The 18,296-nt window shown below is 44.5% G+C and overlaps 1 protein-coding gene across 4 annotated transcripts; it reads left to right on the forward strand.

Annotated features, from left to right (window-relative positions):
• The first annotated feature begins 294 nt into the window (after positions 1–294).
• Positions 295–18,174, forward strand: pkig (protein kinase (cAMP-dependent, catalytic) inhibitor gamma). 4 transcript variants are annotated; one of them, XM_068330264.1, is made up of 4 exons: positions 295–385; positions 483–555; positions 16,253–16,446; positions 17,375–18,174. In XM_068330264.1, exons 3-4 carry the CDS (start codon positions 16,281–16,283, stop codon positions 17,455–17,457), a joined length of 249 nt encoding a protein of 82 aa, XP_068186365.1. In that variant the 5' UTR covers positions 295–385; positions 483–555; positions 16,253–16,280; the 3' UTR covers positions 17,458–18,174. The 4 variants fall into 4 exon arrangements, with proteins under 4 accessions (XP_068186365.1, XP_068186374.1, XP_068186381.1 ...); XM_068330273.1 differs by lacking the exon at positions 295–385 and having other exon boundaries at positions 398–555; XM_068330280.1 differs by lacking the exons at positions 295–385; positions 483–555 and adding an exon at positions 10,634–10,793.
• The last annotated feature ends 122 nt before the right edge of the window (positions 18,175–18,296 follow it).

The raw sequence follows: 18,296 nt of genomic DNA on the forward strand, positions 1-18,296 counted from the left end.
CTGCAGTGGCTTCATCCTCTTCATCACTAAGGAAGCTTCCATGCGCAGTGCGCAGTTAAACCCCAAACATCTGGGGGTTTCCTAAGGGGAGGGGGGGTTAATAATCTAAACCAGTTTGGGTTCTGCTGGTTGGACTTTAAAAAGCATCCGTGGATCGGAACCTCCACTGACACCCCCCCCCACACACACACACACACACACACAATGACATGCTGGTGATGTTGCGAGTGGCCCCAGCCCACAGAGGAGTGGGAGCCTCCACAGGCGCGCTCTGATTGGCTCAGACGGGGACAACTCCATTTTGGAAAACAGCTGTTTGAAGACACAACCTTTTGTCGTTGTTTTCCGACGGAGTCCTCGCGGAGACGTCCACGCTCTTCTCCAGGTGTGTGTGTGCGTGTGTGTGTGTGTGTGCGTGCGTGTGTGTGTGTGTGTGTGCTCTTCAGCTTCCGATCAGCTGCGTTTTGTTTTGTTTTTGCCAGGAAACTTACGCGGGGCTTCATGGTCTCACGCCTCCATTGTAACAAGTGGATAAAAGCAGGAGACTCAACCAAGGTTAGTTGCTTTTTTTTTATTTAATTTTTTTTTATTTTTTCCTACTGTGGATGTGATTTAAACGTGTTTAAAAACGGTAACGGCTGGTGGGGAGCAGCTGAGTGGAGCTGCGGTCACGAAGCGAAGCTTCTATGATTTCTCTCCCCCCCCCCCCCCCTCAACCAGCCAGCGCGGCGACTGCAAGTCTCAGTGCGCAGAGGCTTTCCACGTCCACTGGACGCATCGACACGTTCGCCCCTTCTGGCGGCTGATGCTGGGTTGTGTTCTGGATGTTAATGCGCTTTTTTTTTTTTTTTTCTGAGCGCGTCCTTTGTGCGTTCGGTCTGAAGGACTGGCATTGCGCGTCCTTCCCACACATCCGCTGCTGCAGCCCGCGGACAGCATGGATCGCTTCTGAAAGCTCTCCACATCCACTAGGCTTTTTTTTTTTTTTTCTCTCTCTCTCTCCGCTAGCATTCCTCCTCCTCTTCCTCCTCCCTCCACAAACGCAAATCAACTTCGCTTTGTTTCCCCCCAACAAACGAAGCGGTGAAGGCAGGAGGCTCTGGTGGGGAACTGGATGGCGGCGGCGCGCAGGGGCTCACCAGCCCGGGACCCCTCACTTTGCATAAGTGTTGCTGGGCAGGAGCCAGCGTCACTGGGCATGGGCACCAGTGAGGATAAATACTGGCCTCCTGCCTGTCGACTAGCTGAGTGGAAGCTAGATAGTGTTCTGTCTAGATAACGTGGAATCTAGATGTTTAAAATACACCGATAATGATGGTGAAGTCTTCTGCGATCGCCTGTTTTTGTTTTTTTTGTCTGTAACATATCTCAAAAAGTTGCCCACAATTTTTGTTGAAATTACGCCTGAGGGTGGCTTTCAAGCCCAAGAAGAGTGGAATGAATTGTGAGGTGGAGTCAGTAAAGCCTGAGGATTCTCTCTCTTTTTCTCTTACTGCTACAGAAATACATTTGCCAGTATCATAAAAAAAAAAGAAAAAAAGATGATGCGTCATAGAACACATTCGCTCCATCAGGCCCCTCCTTTAATTTAATCAAACCTTGTCCAGGATCAGACTCTGCCCAGTGGAAAGATGCCCAGTTTTGTTGTCTTTAAAGAAATTATTATAAAAATTCTGGATCTGCACCGCTACTCCACCCAAAGGGTTCAGTTTCTCACAATGTCCTTCAATCAATAAATCAAGTTTTATTTATAAAAGGCATTTCGAAGCGCTTTACAGACAGAAAAACCCAACTGAACCCTCCAGAGCAAGCATAAGCGACAGTGTGAAAAACTCCCTCGTTGAGGAAGAAACTCTGGGCAGGACCAAACTGTTTTGGGTGGCCATCCGCCTTGACCGGTTGGGTGGAAAAGAAATAAAAGGAAGGTAAGGACAGGGTAAAAGAAAGAGAGACAGAGAGAGAGAGAGTGGCAGTTGCGCTCACAGGAAACGGTCCCATGACAGTTTGACCCCCCACGATACCACGCAAGCAGAAAAACTTGCCCCGAGAGTTTGGAGCCACGATGATGTCATTATTACTTTGGTAAATAAATGAAAGGTAACACCCAGATATTGACCTCAGGACGTCAATCGTGGGTGCATTTGGATCCAGATCTGGATCAGATGTCAGGTTTTTGTCCCCATCTCATCACATTTTGTGTTCTTCCTTAAGTATGATGATACAGCAGCTGCTGAATGTCGACGGTGTTGGCAGACGTATCCTCTTTTTGAGTGATTTCTGGTTTTAGACGGTGACTGGTTCTGACACGGACAGACTTGGCTGTACAGCAGCAATGCACTGATTTGACATTTCCTGTCTCAGGAGGCAAACTTTAAATGCCACATTTTGGTTTGAAAACTCAGGCAGTTGTTTGATTCTCGGCTCTGGAATGAACATCCAAAGCATAGGAGTTCATTTCCGGTCAGATGTTTGTCTGCAATTTGTTCTTCAATCTTTTGTATAAAAAATTCTGGCACATTTAGTTTAAATCCTCAGAGCTGCATCTCTGGGATTTTTAACATTCTTGTTTCATTCTCAAATAGTTTCGGATTATTTCATATCTTGTTTGGATATTTTAACCTGGACCTGAAGTTGCATCTGCCCATCTGCTCTTCAAGACATTCCTGTACAGAACGTTCTCAATAACTAGCCCGGGTCTGGTGCCGAGATGATTAACCTCGACTTGAATTTAAGGCTAAGTTCTGTCCTGTCTGCTCACGCTGATAGCCTTCTTTGGAAGCTCTCTCTTCTCGCTTTTTCCCCAATCTATCCAAACATGGTCTGTCATCCTTTTAGAATAACAGGGAGGCTGGTGGGGAGGGGGCGCTGGGGGATGGGGGGCAGACAGAATAGAGGACGCAGTGATGTAAACAAAAGAAAACAAACAACCCTGCTACCAAAGAGACGCACATGCTCCGCCGACCTTGGACAGAACCCTGCAGAACCATCCTTCCTTTGTTTCAAATTAACTCCATCAAACTGCAGGGAAAGCGAGACGGAGCGTTGCCTTATGAAGACGACACAGGCTGAGGCTTGTCCCCGGCGTTGCTGGTGGGTGGGGGGGCTCCATGCTTTATGCCTCTTGTCATTCCTGTCTGCTGTTATCCAGAAGGTGGCTGGATCATGAGTAATCAGGTCATGCCAGTGCAGTCATGATTTTCTGCAGTGCTGCATGACCAACGCTCTGGTGAACGCCGCCATCCTCCACCAAGTCCTTCAGCAAAGAGAGGCTCTATCTGCTGCCGCTAAGGCCTGCCAATAACAACATGATTGCTCTGAGAACATGTGGACCCCCCCGACACCACAGGCGGGGGGTGGGGGGTGGGGTGGGGTTACTGCATGGTCTTTTCCATCGGTTGTGTTTCCATAAGTGGTCGTGAGATTTTTTTTCCATCGCCAGACATTTTTCTCTCCTCCACTTATCATCTGACTGCAGATGAGACGAGCTTCTCCTCCATGTGCTTTGATACCCCGGGGTTTTTCATCACCAGCTGAAGAATTCTGTCCTTATAAGGGGAATTACAGCTGGATTCAAAGCTTCCCTGCAACAAGGATGAGATAAAAATAGAAATTTATTATTGATCTCTCTGAACTTTCTAGATTTCTCAGATTATGTCTATAATCTGCCACCTGTGTAAACCTGCAGTGAAATGAAACAACGTTTTTTTTGGGGGGTGGGGTTAGCACCATACAAACAGGCTGCCCTGGGTTTATTTCTGTCCTTGTAATCACGGGTTTGATGTGTACATATTTTGCAGAGAGGGATTTTTCTGTTCAACTCCACTGACCTCTGGTTGGACTCTTTGCCCCCCCCCCCCCCCCCGTGTGTGCAAAAGACTTCCAGCTCCCTGATTCTGCAGGCCTTTAGCTTCCTCATGCACAGACAGAAGAGGCTTTATATTGCACAGAAAGATCCTACTCGTGTTTATGGGAATTCAAGTTGCACTCATTGTTTGCTATTTTTACAGTGTGCACACTGATGTGTGGGCCGCAAAGTGCATGAAGAGGTCGTGTATTCATTCCAGCTTTTGTTTTATTATCTTGTTTTAAAGCTCTTTCAGCTTATTCTTCCTCTGAAACACATTTTTACAGACTCTCGTGATGCTGGAACATCAGCGATTATCTTTGTGATGTTTAGTAATGATGAAAACACCAGCACCTATTTTACAGGTGCGTTTAATGGCGTGGTGCTGCCGGTGCTATAAATAGCCACAGCCCTGGGTAATAGCCTGGTGTAATTATAGCAGCCGTGGTGACGTTGTATGAGTTGTGCAGATGTGGCAGACTTCTGTGTCGTTGTGAGGCAGACTCAATTATTGATCAGAAACCGGGTTATAAAGGTCACTTGTGCTTTGTAAAAAAAAATTATATCATTCAGATTGGTAGTATGAGTGTCTGTTTAGGATTTTTTTTCTTTAATCCAGAATTAAATTTGTGCTCCATCCTTTGCACCAAGTTTTTTTTTTTTTTTGGTTTTTCGATAACGTTGTTATCGAAACATACAAATTGGAAACATGACCTCCTTTGCAGAGGTCACTCTTTGTCTTTAGATCATTCCCTGCAGTGTTGACTGCAGGCCATTTTCTTGCTGTTAACCGTATTTGTAGCCTCTGCTCGCTACTGGTGTTATGAAACATTTGTGACCTTGTCGGCTTTATTGTCAGAGTGAGACGAGCTTGGCAGCTGATACTTGAAGACGGAAGCACTCAGGATCGACCATGATTGAAGAGCAGGAGACAGATGCTGGGCCAGCAGGGTCACATGGGAACAAGGATTGAAGTTGTGTCTTAACCTTTGTTGTTATGGACGTGAAGAGGATGCAGGCGAACGGCAAGAATACCCTGAGAACCGTACGATGTGAACCCAGGTCACCGTCGAAATATAAGCCTCTGTGACTCTGAACGCTGCGTATCCACAGGGAATGAGTGTCACAAAATGGACCCCCGACCGGCCGTTTTAAATGTCTTTGGCTCATTACAGAAATATATGAATGACTGGAATGTCGAGGAGCCTTAACCGAGCATTCCTTCTGTTGGCCAGCAGGGTGAAAGCCCTCTGGTTTAACGCAGGAACTATGTCGTATCTAAGCCTACGTAAAAACGACCTTTCATTTCCCGCCTATGTGAACAGTTTCTTCACAGGTTTATGGTCTCGATTTAAAATTATGTATATTATGATCCCATTTAGAATAAAATGGGCTATAAAAATTGGTACACTTTAGGGCGTGGCAACCTTGTGAAGTCCCCATCAGCAACATCATGTCCTCGGGTTCTCTGTCAGATCCAGTCAGCATCCTCTTCCTCTTTTGCGTAGCTCTCTCATCCAAACATGGATCAAAAGCCACAAGGCAAAAGATGTTGCTTCAGATGTGACCCCCAAATCAAAGGATCCACCTGTTATTCCTACGTCTTAAAGACCCAGATATGTTCACTGATTTAGCCCCCCCGTCTTGATAAATGACAGTCAGATGAGGTGGCTTTAAAACGGGGTAATCCGGCAGTCATCCAGTTGATCTGATGTCATTGCATCTCTTCCTGAAGCTGGTTGAGCTTCAGGAATCAGAGATAAGCCTGAGGTGTGGGCTTAACACCATTTTCAATCTATTTAGTCCGAGTTTTTAATCAAAGCTTGTTATGCAAATAGATTCTCATCATGCAAATTGGTTGGGAAGGGAAATAGAGCTGTTCCGTGTCAGGAAGATGATTTGATGAGGATGAAAATGAGGTGCAGTTATTTTAGATGGCATGGCCTATTTCAAATTCCGTGTGATGTGAACAAAGCACTAACATCTTTGGACTTTTAAGGATGCGAGAGGCAGGAATGCGCGGGGTTAAATGCTACGACGTGACCTTTGCTGTTTGACAGCGAATCAGAGGCGTTTGATCAGCCTCACGCTTCGCTGTTCTGGGAATCCTCTGCCTGTGTTTGCTTTAAAATATTTGAGAGTAGTTCTAAAAAAGACTTTCAACCAAATCCCACAGGATGGAACAGATGAGCTCCGGTAAAACGGCTGCTCAGAGGACCTGGGAATCACTGACTGTTATTAAAATTCATTTGACAATGATGGATTTAAAGTAGATCCGATAGGTGAAATTAGATGTTAATTATTAAAACGAACAAATTGAAGATTGAATGGAATTTAGAACAAGACTATAGTAATCAACTGGCTTGAAGAAGTTTTAGTCGCTGTTTCATTGACGATGATGACGTTCAAACGTTTATGGTCTCATAAACTGTGCGGTTTATCACATTTGAGGTAACCAATAAACTTCTCACACATATTTACAGAGAAAAAGGTGAGAGAAACATTCTTTAAATTAGAATGACGAACCTCTAACTTAAAACCAATCGATGTATCTGTTTCTCTAGCCCTGTTTAAAACACTTTTGTGTTTCATGGAAGTCCACTGCGTTCCGTGAGTCTCGGAATGCAGCGTACGTCCGGATGCTGTCAGCCAATAGCATGCGCGTACGATATCATGTGACTACCTACTAAAGATCCGCAATGTAGTGAAACCGTGCATCTTGAAGCGTGTACAAGCGGTCCAATCTTATCCGTAACTGCTGCTTGATGCGGCGCCTTTGTCTGGCTTTGAGCTAACTCATGGAGAGAGTTGTAGCTTTGGCTGGAGGGTTGTGGGAGAAATCCCTAATAGGTGAGAGGAATGATGTTGTGTCTTCTTTTAACTGCCGGTAAATGTTTGCTGCAACCTTAGAAAAGAGGATTTATTATGTTTATCCAGATCTTTCGGAAGTGATGGGAACACTGGAGCTGATGGGAGGTGCTTCCTAACTTCGGAAACATAATAAACATGCGTGCATTTCTTCCCTGCATTTCGCGTTCGTCTTTCCCCTTCATCCTTCTGCGTTCTGCCTCATCTTTTCTCATCCTCTGTGCGTCAACCCTCTCCTAACGTTTCTCCACACCTCCTCATCCCCATTTCATCTCCCATCCCCTCATCGCCCTCTTTTCTTGGCTCCATCTTCTTCATCATCAACTCAAGGATCTCGTTCAGTCTCCAGTGTGTGCACAGAGCTTGGAAAAAATATAGGGCATAAACAAAGCAGCAAACAAACCACCTGCTTCCTGCCAAGGTCTCATGTTGTTAATGTGGACAGAAATAGAAGCGGGCAACCTTTCAGTAGAATTAGACGAGATGGAATAGACGGTGGGAGGAAAATCACAGCAGCCCAGTAGCTCTCCACGACGCATCGAGCTCTGCGTTATGTAGGAAAGCCTCTGGGACGTCGGAGACGATGGAATTAATCAGCAAAAATATGACCATGAAGAAAGTTTCATTTTAATTTTGGTTTTGTGCAGTAGACTGCGTATCTTTGGGTTTTAAACGGCTGGTCAAGCAGTGTGAAGATGAGCTTTAATTCAGTTTTTAACTATTTTCTCGATTAAAGCGACCAAAACATGAACTCAGATCTATAGTTTCAGTTCATAAGAATTTGATGCTTACAATGAAATAAAGTTTAATTATGTATGACATTTTCTATTAAAAAAAAATCTGTGCAACGGGATCAATAAAATGACAAGACTGAATAACAGACATTTTATTTATTTATTTTCCCTCAATCTTCACATTCAGGAAGCTGAAACCAGAGATGGGTTGAGTGCATCTATTAATCACATGCCTCACATGAACCACACCTGGATCTGCACCAGAAATCAGAAGATAAATCATTTTAATCTGGATTTATTGATAAAGCTGACTGGAATCCGCTCTCATCTCCTCCTCCGCTTGCTGGAAGTTTCTATAGTTACAGACCAGCGGCTAAATAAAGATAAACCTCGACGAATCTGATTCAACTGTCATTATCTACTGAGAGAGAAAGGAACGTTTAAAAATAAATACCACATAGTTTTAGGAAGTCATGAAAATATTCCCATATATATATATATAGTATATTCCCTCTATAAAAAGGGGTTGGAAGAAATCAGATTATCAGTTCTCTTTAATTAATTTAAACTATAAATCCTTATCCAGATCTGCACCAAATCTATTCCATTCTCTCTGGGATTATTTTCTGATATATTAAACACAAAAACAAATCAGCTTTAGAAATCTGAGCAAGTCCTGTATTAGTATTTTGGACAAACGACTCATTTATTTGTCTGTTTTCACATTTACACAAAAACTGCTGGACAGATCGCAGTAAAACTTTGTGGAAAGATTGCTCATCCACAAGCAAAGACACATCTCTTCCCGTTAACCTGACGCTGTGAGCGTCTCCGGACATACAGCAGAGTCTCTCATGTTTAAATATTTTAAACTTGGAAGCAGTTTGTTAAATAAATACACCCTGAGCTTACAAAATGTGTACGGAATCTTTACACAACCGTAAATTAGTGTGGCTTCTTAACTAAACAGACTCTTGTCTGCAGGAACATGAACATCGTCTCTCCGGATGGATGCAGCATATGACAGTTTTCTGCTCAGTCATAATAAAATCTGTTTCTCCCTACGCGAGTTTTTTTAATTATTTTTTTTAACACTGCCGCTGCGAAGTGTCAGTGATGATGAGACTGAGAGAACAGTCAGGATACGAGAGATGTTAGAATGTTTTTGCGGGGGTTGAATTCACAATCGGTGTCCGGCTGAAGCACCTGCTCCTGGTTCGGCTGTGAGTTAGAGATGGATGATGGGACCGGGAAGCGTCCTGCTCGGACCGGGGGAGTCCCTCCAGCCTGGGATGGGACAGGCCGCTTCAGCGGCTCATGTGTCGAGCCCGTAGGGCACCGATCGATCAGGGATGTGTGTGTGTAGCGTTTCTGGGCCACAGGGGAACCGGTGTCGGGTATCTAACACTTCCCTGGCAACGTCACCTCCACTCACACTTCACTCTCTGGTTTCACTGAGCTCTACTCAGAAGTGTGTGTGCGCGTGTGCTTGTGTGTGTGTCTGTCGCTGGTCTTGATCTGATTTGTTAAAATGGGTCTTTGATCTGCTTTGTGCAGAGAGGTAAAGGTCACAAAGTTCATGGAATCTCACGTGAACGTGTGGTGCCTCGGCCAGCGTGATGTCACGGCTGATTTAACGCCTCCGTTTGTGCCATTGTTTTGATCATTTTGGAGTAATTTATTGTTTATTTTTTAACGAACAGACATTGTAGATTTATTTTTAAATTTTACAGAAAGAATTCTGTTTTGAGGAATCTGGTAAAATGACTCACTCTGTTGTTTCTGACATTCTGAAGATGAGCTCCGTCTTCAATGATTCATATTTAAATAAACATGTTATATAAATATGCTTTCAGCATTACTTTGCATTGCATTAATCACTGTGGTTCATGCGAAGGGAAGTAAACGCTGACCAGAGTCCGCTCATGTGAATGTCATGTTTTTGTTCAGGCATAGTCGTCCGCTGATGCCATTGATTTTTTTTTTTTTTAAAGTGATGATTTGACATTTAGATTTGAAAGGGAAGACGGACGCTGCTGCACATCTTTGTGTTCAGCAGGCAGCTCCATCCAGGATCCGAGTCGTCCGGGCAACCGTCAAGTCACTGCACTCCACCAATTAGGAATATTTCATTTAATAAAACACAAGCATGTCAGAAGAGATTAGAGCGAATGTTTGAAACTGTTTTTGGTTCCACACTCAGCACCTTAACGCTGATTTATACACACTGATTTATACACACATCAATACCAACTATCTGACCTTACTTCATGTGTTCGTTAGCGTGTTTTATGTCATCACATCTGTCCAAATATTTCAGGATTGCTTTGGCGGAATTTCGATCATCAACAAGACATAACCCACAGGTGATCAATAATGCTAATATTTAGCCAACATGTCAACAGCCATAATATTTCTAACGGCGGATAACCGTTTTTGGTGCGGGGCCATCCATATGTATGTGTTGCTTCCCCAGCACTGAGTTCTCAGCAGAGTGAACGTTGGGAATTGATCTTTGAAGTGTTCCCAGTTTGTGAAGCAGGGAACCACGAGCGTAGCCGCCGCTCCAAAAACACCCGCTGAGATAATCTATCCAAGCCAGATTGATTTTTGATTTGGCTGCAGCTTTGGAGGCAGCCTCACTCGGACCTTTTGTTTTATTCATTAGTTCACTGAAGACTTTTCCACAGAAGCTGATGCTAATGGCCTCGGTCAGACTTCTTATCTCCTCTTCTTCGGCTGATTCATAATGCCTCCAGGCGTAGGAGCTCAGTACGCTCATTTAAGATGGCAATTATGTGAGAGTGGCGGCGATCTCCTGTCAGTGGAAAGGAGATGGAGAATCCCTTTGAGTGTTATCACTGATAATTCTGCATGTCTGACTGAGACGACTTCAGTTTGAAAGTGAAAGAACCAACTAGAGAGAGAGAGTGAAGGACAGTTGAGCCGGTCCATCGTAACCGCTGGCTGGAGTATTCAGTTCACTGGGGGAAATCAGGCCTCAACACCCGTCCCTGGGCCCCACGCAAAGAGGAAGGATGTCAGGCGGGTATACGCTCCAGAAGTGAACGGACGGGGCTTTTATTTATTTATTAGAGGAAGAACCGGGGGAGGTACAACACTCCTAATCCGGACCAGGAAGCACGGCTCCCTTGTGTTTGAAGTAGGATCGTCGGTAGTTGCTGACATCATGTGAACAGACGGAGCCCAGACAGGCGTCCGACGGGGGCCGAGAGGCAGCAAACAGTGGGGGGTGTGGCGGGGGCACAGAGCCGAGGCACACCGGAGTTACACTGCAGTGTGAACGAATGTGGATCAGACCCACCAGAGAACCCCCAACTACTTCGGTAAGACTGACATCATTCGTTGAGGTCTGTATCATAGGAACAGGAATTACTTTCAAGAAAATATGCTGGAGAGTTCCTGGGAACCGATCCGAGCTGAATTGATGAGTTTCATTAACGGATCGGATCACATTTCAAGCAAACACGCCGGAAATACTTGAGGAAATGTGAGGATTAAATATTTCTGTCTCCCTCGAGTCTCTTGAATTGAAAGAACTGGAGTTTTGTCATTTTGTTTGTCAAGAAGAAGAAATTTTAATTTAGCTGAAACTATGAATCACTGAGTAATTAAATTAAACATTTTAAATTTGGAATGCCAGAGTTTAAATATGTCGTAGTAGAAAACCCAAAGATATTCAGTTTTTCCTGACATGAATGTTAGGAAGTGTGAAATCCTAACATTTAAGAAGGATGTGTGCTTTGAAAATGACCTGAATTATTGTTTCATTGTCAAAACAGTTTCGTCTTCCTGCTGATTGACGACTCCGTTATTTGAGCTGCTGACATTTCAGAATCATCAGGAAGGATAAAAGCAGTTAATGAATAATGGCGGTAATAGCTGTTTGCTGATGACATCACATTTCAGGTTGGCTCCTAAACTTTTGGGGTTAAAACGGTCAATAGCCGAGTCCAGTTGCCCCCGAGAGGCAGGTGAATTTGGTCTGGAGGTTTTCTGCCCCATCAATAAAGTGATGAGTTGACGGATGTGAAACTGCTGAGGCTGACATCCATTACGGTTTTCTACACCACCAGTCTTTGTGTAAATATTAGTCATAATGTGAGTTTATCACACAACTCAGGCTTTAAAAGGTCGTGGTGGGATCGCAGAGGTGGGGCTCGGGCGCTGACTCATATTTCTCCAGTGATCTCAAAGGCCTTTGTTCCTAACACCCATGCCAGATCCCCTCTCTTGTTTCATGTCACCTCGCCCAGCGTGGTCACGTTCCTGTTCAGGCCTGTTCGTGGAAGAAGCTTCTCTTTTCCTCAGCTTTGTGTTCCGATGACGGTGCTTTTTGTCCGTCTAGGACAATGCCCCCTCTTTCTCTCAGAAATGAGGAATTACCTGAATGTGAATGAGGATGTGTTCCTGAAATAACTTGTGGAAAGGTTCCCTACATTGGAAACAATCCACACAGATGGCAGCGAGCAGGAAGGAGAAAGGGGAACAAGAGCCAAGCTTCAGCCATTTCCCTTTGAGAACTGACTTGTTATTGTCCTCGTGAAAATACACACCTGTGACATTTGTCAGGTGGTGCTGCTTCCACCTGCAGTTGTGTTGAGTTTCCCTGTGTTCACACTCTGGCCTTTCACATGAGACGGCCTTTTTATTTAAAGAGAACTCGAACTGTAACAGAGCTGTAAGTCATCTGTTGTTTTGGAACCTGTTGTGAAGAGTTTGTGAGAAAAGATACAAATAATGCATGAATAATGCAAATCTGGGTGATAGTTCAAGTGTGTGTTCCACAGAGTGTGTTGTATATCCCAGCGGGTGTTCTGTCTATACCCCAGTGTGTGTACTGTATGTACCCCAAAGTGTGGATGATCGTGTCCATGAAGGATATGTGTCCATGAAGGAGAGCACTGTTTTTTGATCATATATTGTAATCATATTATTACGTAAGAATAATAATAACAAATGATAATATAATGAAAATAATAACAAAAATAGGAATGATGATTATTAATGTATTATTAATAGGAACAATATATTGCTGATTATTATTATTACTTTTGTTAATATTAAAATATCCTTAATGAATTAAAGAAATTCAACAAACTACAAAACATACTGACAAATAATGTTCTGGGGTTTAGTTGTCGAATATTAAACATTAAAGGGACTACAAGAGTTGACAGTGTTATTGATCGATTGATTATGTGAAATATGATCTTTGTATAATCTGGTGATTTAAGGGGTTTCATGAGGCAGAGCTGCAGCTCATGATTCTATATGATTTATACTTTACTAGTGACTTTATTAATAACCTAACCCTTTTTTTTGTTTGTTTGTTGAATGTGAAGGATTGTTTGGTCCCCGAGGGCGGTCTTCTCTATTTTACGAATAACTCACGGGTGAACGCAACCCCACACTGTGCTACGTCCGTCCATCATCGCGGTGCGTTTACGGGCGTCGGGGATAAAGTGATTTTTGCACTGCGGCGACATTAAACTGCTCCCGGAACAGCTGGGGTCAGGCTGAGAGGAGCGTAAACATGTGCTGAGGAGCAGGAGGCATCATCATCATCGTCACCGTCACCTGCTCTCCATGGTAACCTGTTAATGATCTCATGGCGGGATCTCATCCACGCATGCAGGTAGGTCGAGTAATTAAACAAACAGCCGACAATTAAATGGAGTTCCTCCGAGCGCAGTGAGGAAAAAAGAGACAAGCGGCGCGCGCAGAGCTACGTGCGCAAGCCCCCATGATGCAACGCGACATTAATGCAGTCTGCTTTAAAATCAGATAGAGTCTGGAGCCGCAGGAGCTGAACACCAACCAGAGGCCTGTACCATAAAGCTGGATTACGGCTTAGCGAGATAACTTCAGGCTTAACTCTGGCTTTTCGGTACCATAAAGGTGGCTGACTTTCTATCGGGCTACGTTGTCGCGGTAACCTATGCTGAACACCAACCTGCTCCGGAGCAGGATAAGTTCAGGATAAGAGCTCAGCAGGTATAACAGCCCCACCTACTGACCAATCAGAGCTCAGCGGGTATAACTGCCCCACCTACTGACCAATCAGTTCTCTTGGAAAATGGGCTGTCTGTTTTATGAGAACCCGGTGGATCTTGGTGTACAGCTTGTGCGAAGAGCGCTCAGGCGCGAGAGAATATTTAGAGATCGCTGTAATCCATTCGATTTGCCTGAACTGTACAAAAGGTACAGGTTTTGGGGAGAGGGGTTACATTACGTCTGTCAGCTGCTGGAGCCTTACGTCAGTAATGTAACGCACCGCAGCCACGCGCTGACAGTCCCGCAGACAGTGTGCATTGCATTTATTAATTATTATTGTTTGCTCCTCCGTTGTGAAATATGCGGCTCGGTTTGTTGCATGTTTGCGATTGGTCGCATGCAGCAACCTCCGCCCTTTTTATGTGAGCGCGCACAGATCTAGAGTGGACAAGCCTGAATTGAATTAGTGAGTTGATAGCCGGCTTTGTGGTACCGAAAATCCGGAGGGCGGATGTCTCGGTAAGTGAAGCCAGATAAATAAGAGGAAGCCCGGCTAGGTTCATCTAGCTTTATGGCACAGGCCTCAGGCATGCCAAATAGTTCCCGTTTGTTTGTTGTTGTTGTTTTGTTTTTTTTCGATCATTTTTAAAGCTGAAAATTGCCAATAATGAAACCCCAAACATGAAAAATATTCCCTCAGACTCAGAATATCTTTCATATGTTTTATCAAAACCTTTGACACATAACAATTACTAAAATTGTGCCTTTTGCTTATCAAGAGTTTTATTTCTTTGTTTCCATAGTTACATGTTAAAGGCTTGTTGTGAGTGGAATTAGTCTTACTCAAGGGTTTCAAGAGCACCACTCTGTTCATACTGTTCAGTGTTGTTGTTGTTTTTTTAAAAACTTTTTGTACAAATCTGCATACAGAAGAGATTTGTTCTGATATCAAGGGGATCTTTTACTACCTCATGTTTAGTTTTGGAACTTGTTGAAATTAAGTCGAATAACGTCTTCCTAGCAGTGTTAGGATGAAATGGGCACAGATGATAAAAATACATACTAGCTTTCCAAATAAAACAAGTCAGAGATCTGGAATTTAATGTCAAGGAGGTCCCATTTCTTCACCTCGCTCGGAGAACATTTGGGGATCGTATTTCATCTTTTATTACGTGAGACAGCAAAGTAGATCGTGTCAGGCTGGAGCCACATTTATACCTTAAAGCTTTGCTCCAAGCAACGCCGAACAAAAGTGGTGCAAGAGAAGCGTGAAGGATTCCTAACAGCAGCTGACAAATCCTGCGAGTTCTGCCTCGAAGGAAATACAAAGGGTCAGTTGGCAGGCAAAAATAGCTTAGCGCTGCCTGCTGGGCTAAAAACGTGGACAACCAGACCTGGAGCTCCATGCCGTGAGATATTTACTGAGTCATCAGCGCTGCTTAGTAGTTAATCTGGAAAAGGTAGTAGTCAAGGTGTGATCTTGATCTTGAGACACGCAGGCCTCCCTCTACCGGAGCCTCACGCCGCCGCCGCCTGACAGAGCAGCGCTTGTGTTTTGCAGAAGCAATCAGAGGAACACCAGCCATCCAGAAATCGCTGACATTTCCTGTGGTGCAGCTCTTACCTACCGCAGCTCCAATGTTGCCCTTTACTGCAAATTTCACGTTTCCGAAAAGCGCCGCCTGCTCCCGCTCGACTCGTGACCTCTGAGGGAATGAATGACTCCGGGCGCTTCCTCTCTGGCACAGAGCATACATACCGCACATGAGATGGGAAAAGGACAAAAGTGGGGCCTGTATGATCCTGAAAAGGTTTGGGAACGGACCGACTCAGGGTCAGCTCCTTTTATTCCTCTTGTATTCTTTCTCCTCCTTCCCTGTGAGACCACATCCTCCTCCGTGGGGCTCTGTGAAGCCGTGACTGTAATGTGGTTAGTTCTGGTAGCCGTACAGCGAGGGCTAAGCTATCTGCTGCTGGGGAAACACTGTGACCGCGCTCAGACGGCCTCTCCAGGTTTTCTTCTCCTTTTCTTTTGCTTCTTTCCCACCATCTCATCTCATCTTTCCCTTTCTGGTCTTTTCTGGAGCAGTCTTATTTTTTTTGTCGTCTCTCTCAGGATTTTTTCCAGCTCTATCATGTTGTAGAAGTTGGCAGAATCCATGACCCAGTTAAATGTGGACTGAGGACAGGAAACAGAAGAGGAATGAATGGCTAATGGGAGCTCTGCTTACTTTTTTGCTGAGGCTGGTTGTGTTGAATGCTTTCAGTCTCGTTTGCTTTTGCTTCCCATATCGATCCGCTCCCTCTGAACCCCTCCCTGTTTTCTAACTATGTAGGACAGGGCCCTCAGCGCTCCGCTAGGAGGTCCGTGGCTGAACGTTGGAGCAGGGTTTTTTTTTTTGTTTTCCAGAAGTAATTAGGACACACAATTAGCACAGATGTCAGTTGTGCCGTTTATGGCTGTAGGGAAATAATAATGGAAATTATGAACACCTTCAGTCCTCATTTTCTGAATCTCTCACAGCTGTCAGCCACTCAGGATTCAGTGCCCACTTTACTGCCCACTCACTCCATTGCTCCTCCTCATTCGCTGCTAGGATAACTGTGAGTCGTGGTGTGGTTTTTTTTTGTTTTGTTTTTGGTCTCCTTCCAATATCTCTGCATCACACTGATGCACAGGATCACAGGACGCAGCGCCGCTTCCTCCCACGGGTCGTCAGGATGATTTTTCTGCCTCTTGCAACACTCCTGCAATTGTTTGACTCTCCTCTCATCGTCCCTCCTGCAGGTGTAATGAGAGCGCTGGTCATGGACAGATGATGGACGTGGAGACGTCCTACTCAGAGTTCATCAACTGTGATCGCACGGGCCGCAGGAACGCCGTGCCCGACATCGCAGGGGAGGGCGAGGGCGAGGGTGGAGCGGCGGCCAGCACCAGCGAACTGGCCAAAGACCTGGCGGAAATGGACCTGAAGACTGCGGGTCAGTACGTCTGATTAGAACGACACTCTGAGGAAACTCATACGGGTGATAACACTTTCACACAAACCCTGTTATCATCTGACTTTTATCTTCCCATTATTATTTTCTCTTATTTCGCTTATCATTGGCAGGTTTTAGGGAGGGGATTAGTTAACTATTCACCTCCTCCACTATATTTTCAGAGGTATGAAGCAGTGTTGAAATTCTTGTGTAAAAAAACTCGTGTTTGGACTTAAAAAAAAAACCCAGGACGAAAAACCCAAGACGTCCAGGATTTAAATGCTGGAACAACATTTTGTAAAATAATTATTATTAATCCATCATTCCAGCACACAGGTGTATTTGGAGGGTTTTTATTTATCTCTAGTATTGCATCTCCCATTTCACCCTATGATCGCTGACTATCGCCCTCTGGTGGCCAGGAGGTGTTTCCTCATGCAGGTGCAGATTGTGAAGTGTGTAAGAATTGCCGCTGTGTGTTCCACGTTAGTCCATTAGAAGTCTTTATGAACTCCTGGACCTTAAAGCAACGTCATATCTGAATGTTGTGCGTCCTTACCTCAATGTTGAATGAGCCAAACGATGACTAATAGCCCTTTTAGTCTCCCCATTGTGTGTTTTGTCTCTGTTCTTGCTGACTTCCTTTCAGTCAAAGACTTTTCCCATGACCACTCTGACTGTTATAAATCAAACTAATCTAGCGCCCGTCTGGTGGGAAGCCTCACATTGGGAAATGATCTCATGTCATGTTTGACACTGTGGTGCAACAGGAAGTTGTTTTTCCTTCCTCAGGATTCTCATTAATTTTTTTTTCTCACTGGAGATTGAAAGCAGATTGATTGAATGCTGTTTGCAAAGCCAAAGCGCTTTGCAGCTTAATTTATTTCACAGCTTTTATTTTTATTTTTTGCATGTTATCTCCCTCCAGAAGGAGACCCGGGGGCCTCCCCTGCCTCTGAGGCAGAGGGCTCCACCAGTCAAGATGCCCAGGGAGGCGGAGGCCCATCCTAAACCCACCCGAGACAGATGGGGGACAGAACCGAGGGGTAAAAAAAATAGAAAGGAAGCAACTGATAGTGGAGAGATGCAGAGGGGGGAAAGAGGGAGTGACTCTTGGTTGTGGGCTTGAGGACACCTTTGCTCACTGCCGGCCCGTTTGGAGCTCCAGCGCCCAAAATGTGCAGCTTTTCATTGGTTCAGATTGACCGAGGAGCAGAACAGACGGACGAGCGAGATGCTGCTCTTTGGCTTCCTCCTCCGTTAGTCAATTAATCTCCTGATGGAAAAAAGGAAAGCACAGAAAAGTATATATACATATATATATCTGTGGAAATGGATCAAGCTCAACAGTCATCACACTCCAAAAACTTTGTTCCTGGAAGACACGCTCATAATCACCCGTCCGTCATATTCTTTATATATGTATGTGTGTGTTTGTTTGTTTGTGACCCTCTTGTTCCAGTTCATCTTTTTTAGTAACAAACTTAGCCTCCATTTCACCATCATGTACTGACTTCATATTTATTGGTAAATGTTCAGTGATAACTTTGTGATAGCGACCTTCTTTGTGTAATAAAATACTTATGAACTGCTGTAACGGGTCGTATTTGCACGTTCTGTTGCATCAATCCAACAGCAGCTCTGAGGTGTTCCAGAGCCATAAATATTACTGAATGTAGCCTTTGTGTACATTAGCATGGAGACAGGAAGCCAGTGCTTACATTTCCACCTAGCGTGGCCCTGGCGTTTCCATTTATCTCTTATAGGATGAAGAAGCAGAAAGATATGGAGCTGTTTGTCTGCAGCTAGCATCTCTGTTGGTGTTCATTATAACAAATAGAAGGAGGCTA

The sequence above is a fragment of the Antennarius striatus genome, chromosome 2 (genome assembly GCF_040054535.1).
Source record: "Antennarius striatus isolate MH-2024 chromosome 2, ASM4005453v1, whole genome shotgun sequence".
Classification (NCBI taxonomy): Eukaryota; Metazoa; Chordata; class Actinopteri; order Lophiiformes; family Antennariidae; genus Antennarius; species Antennarius striatus.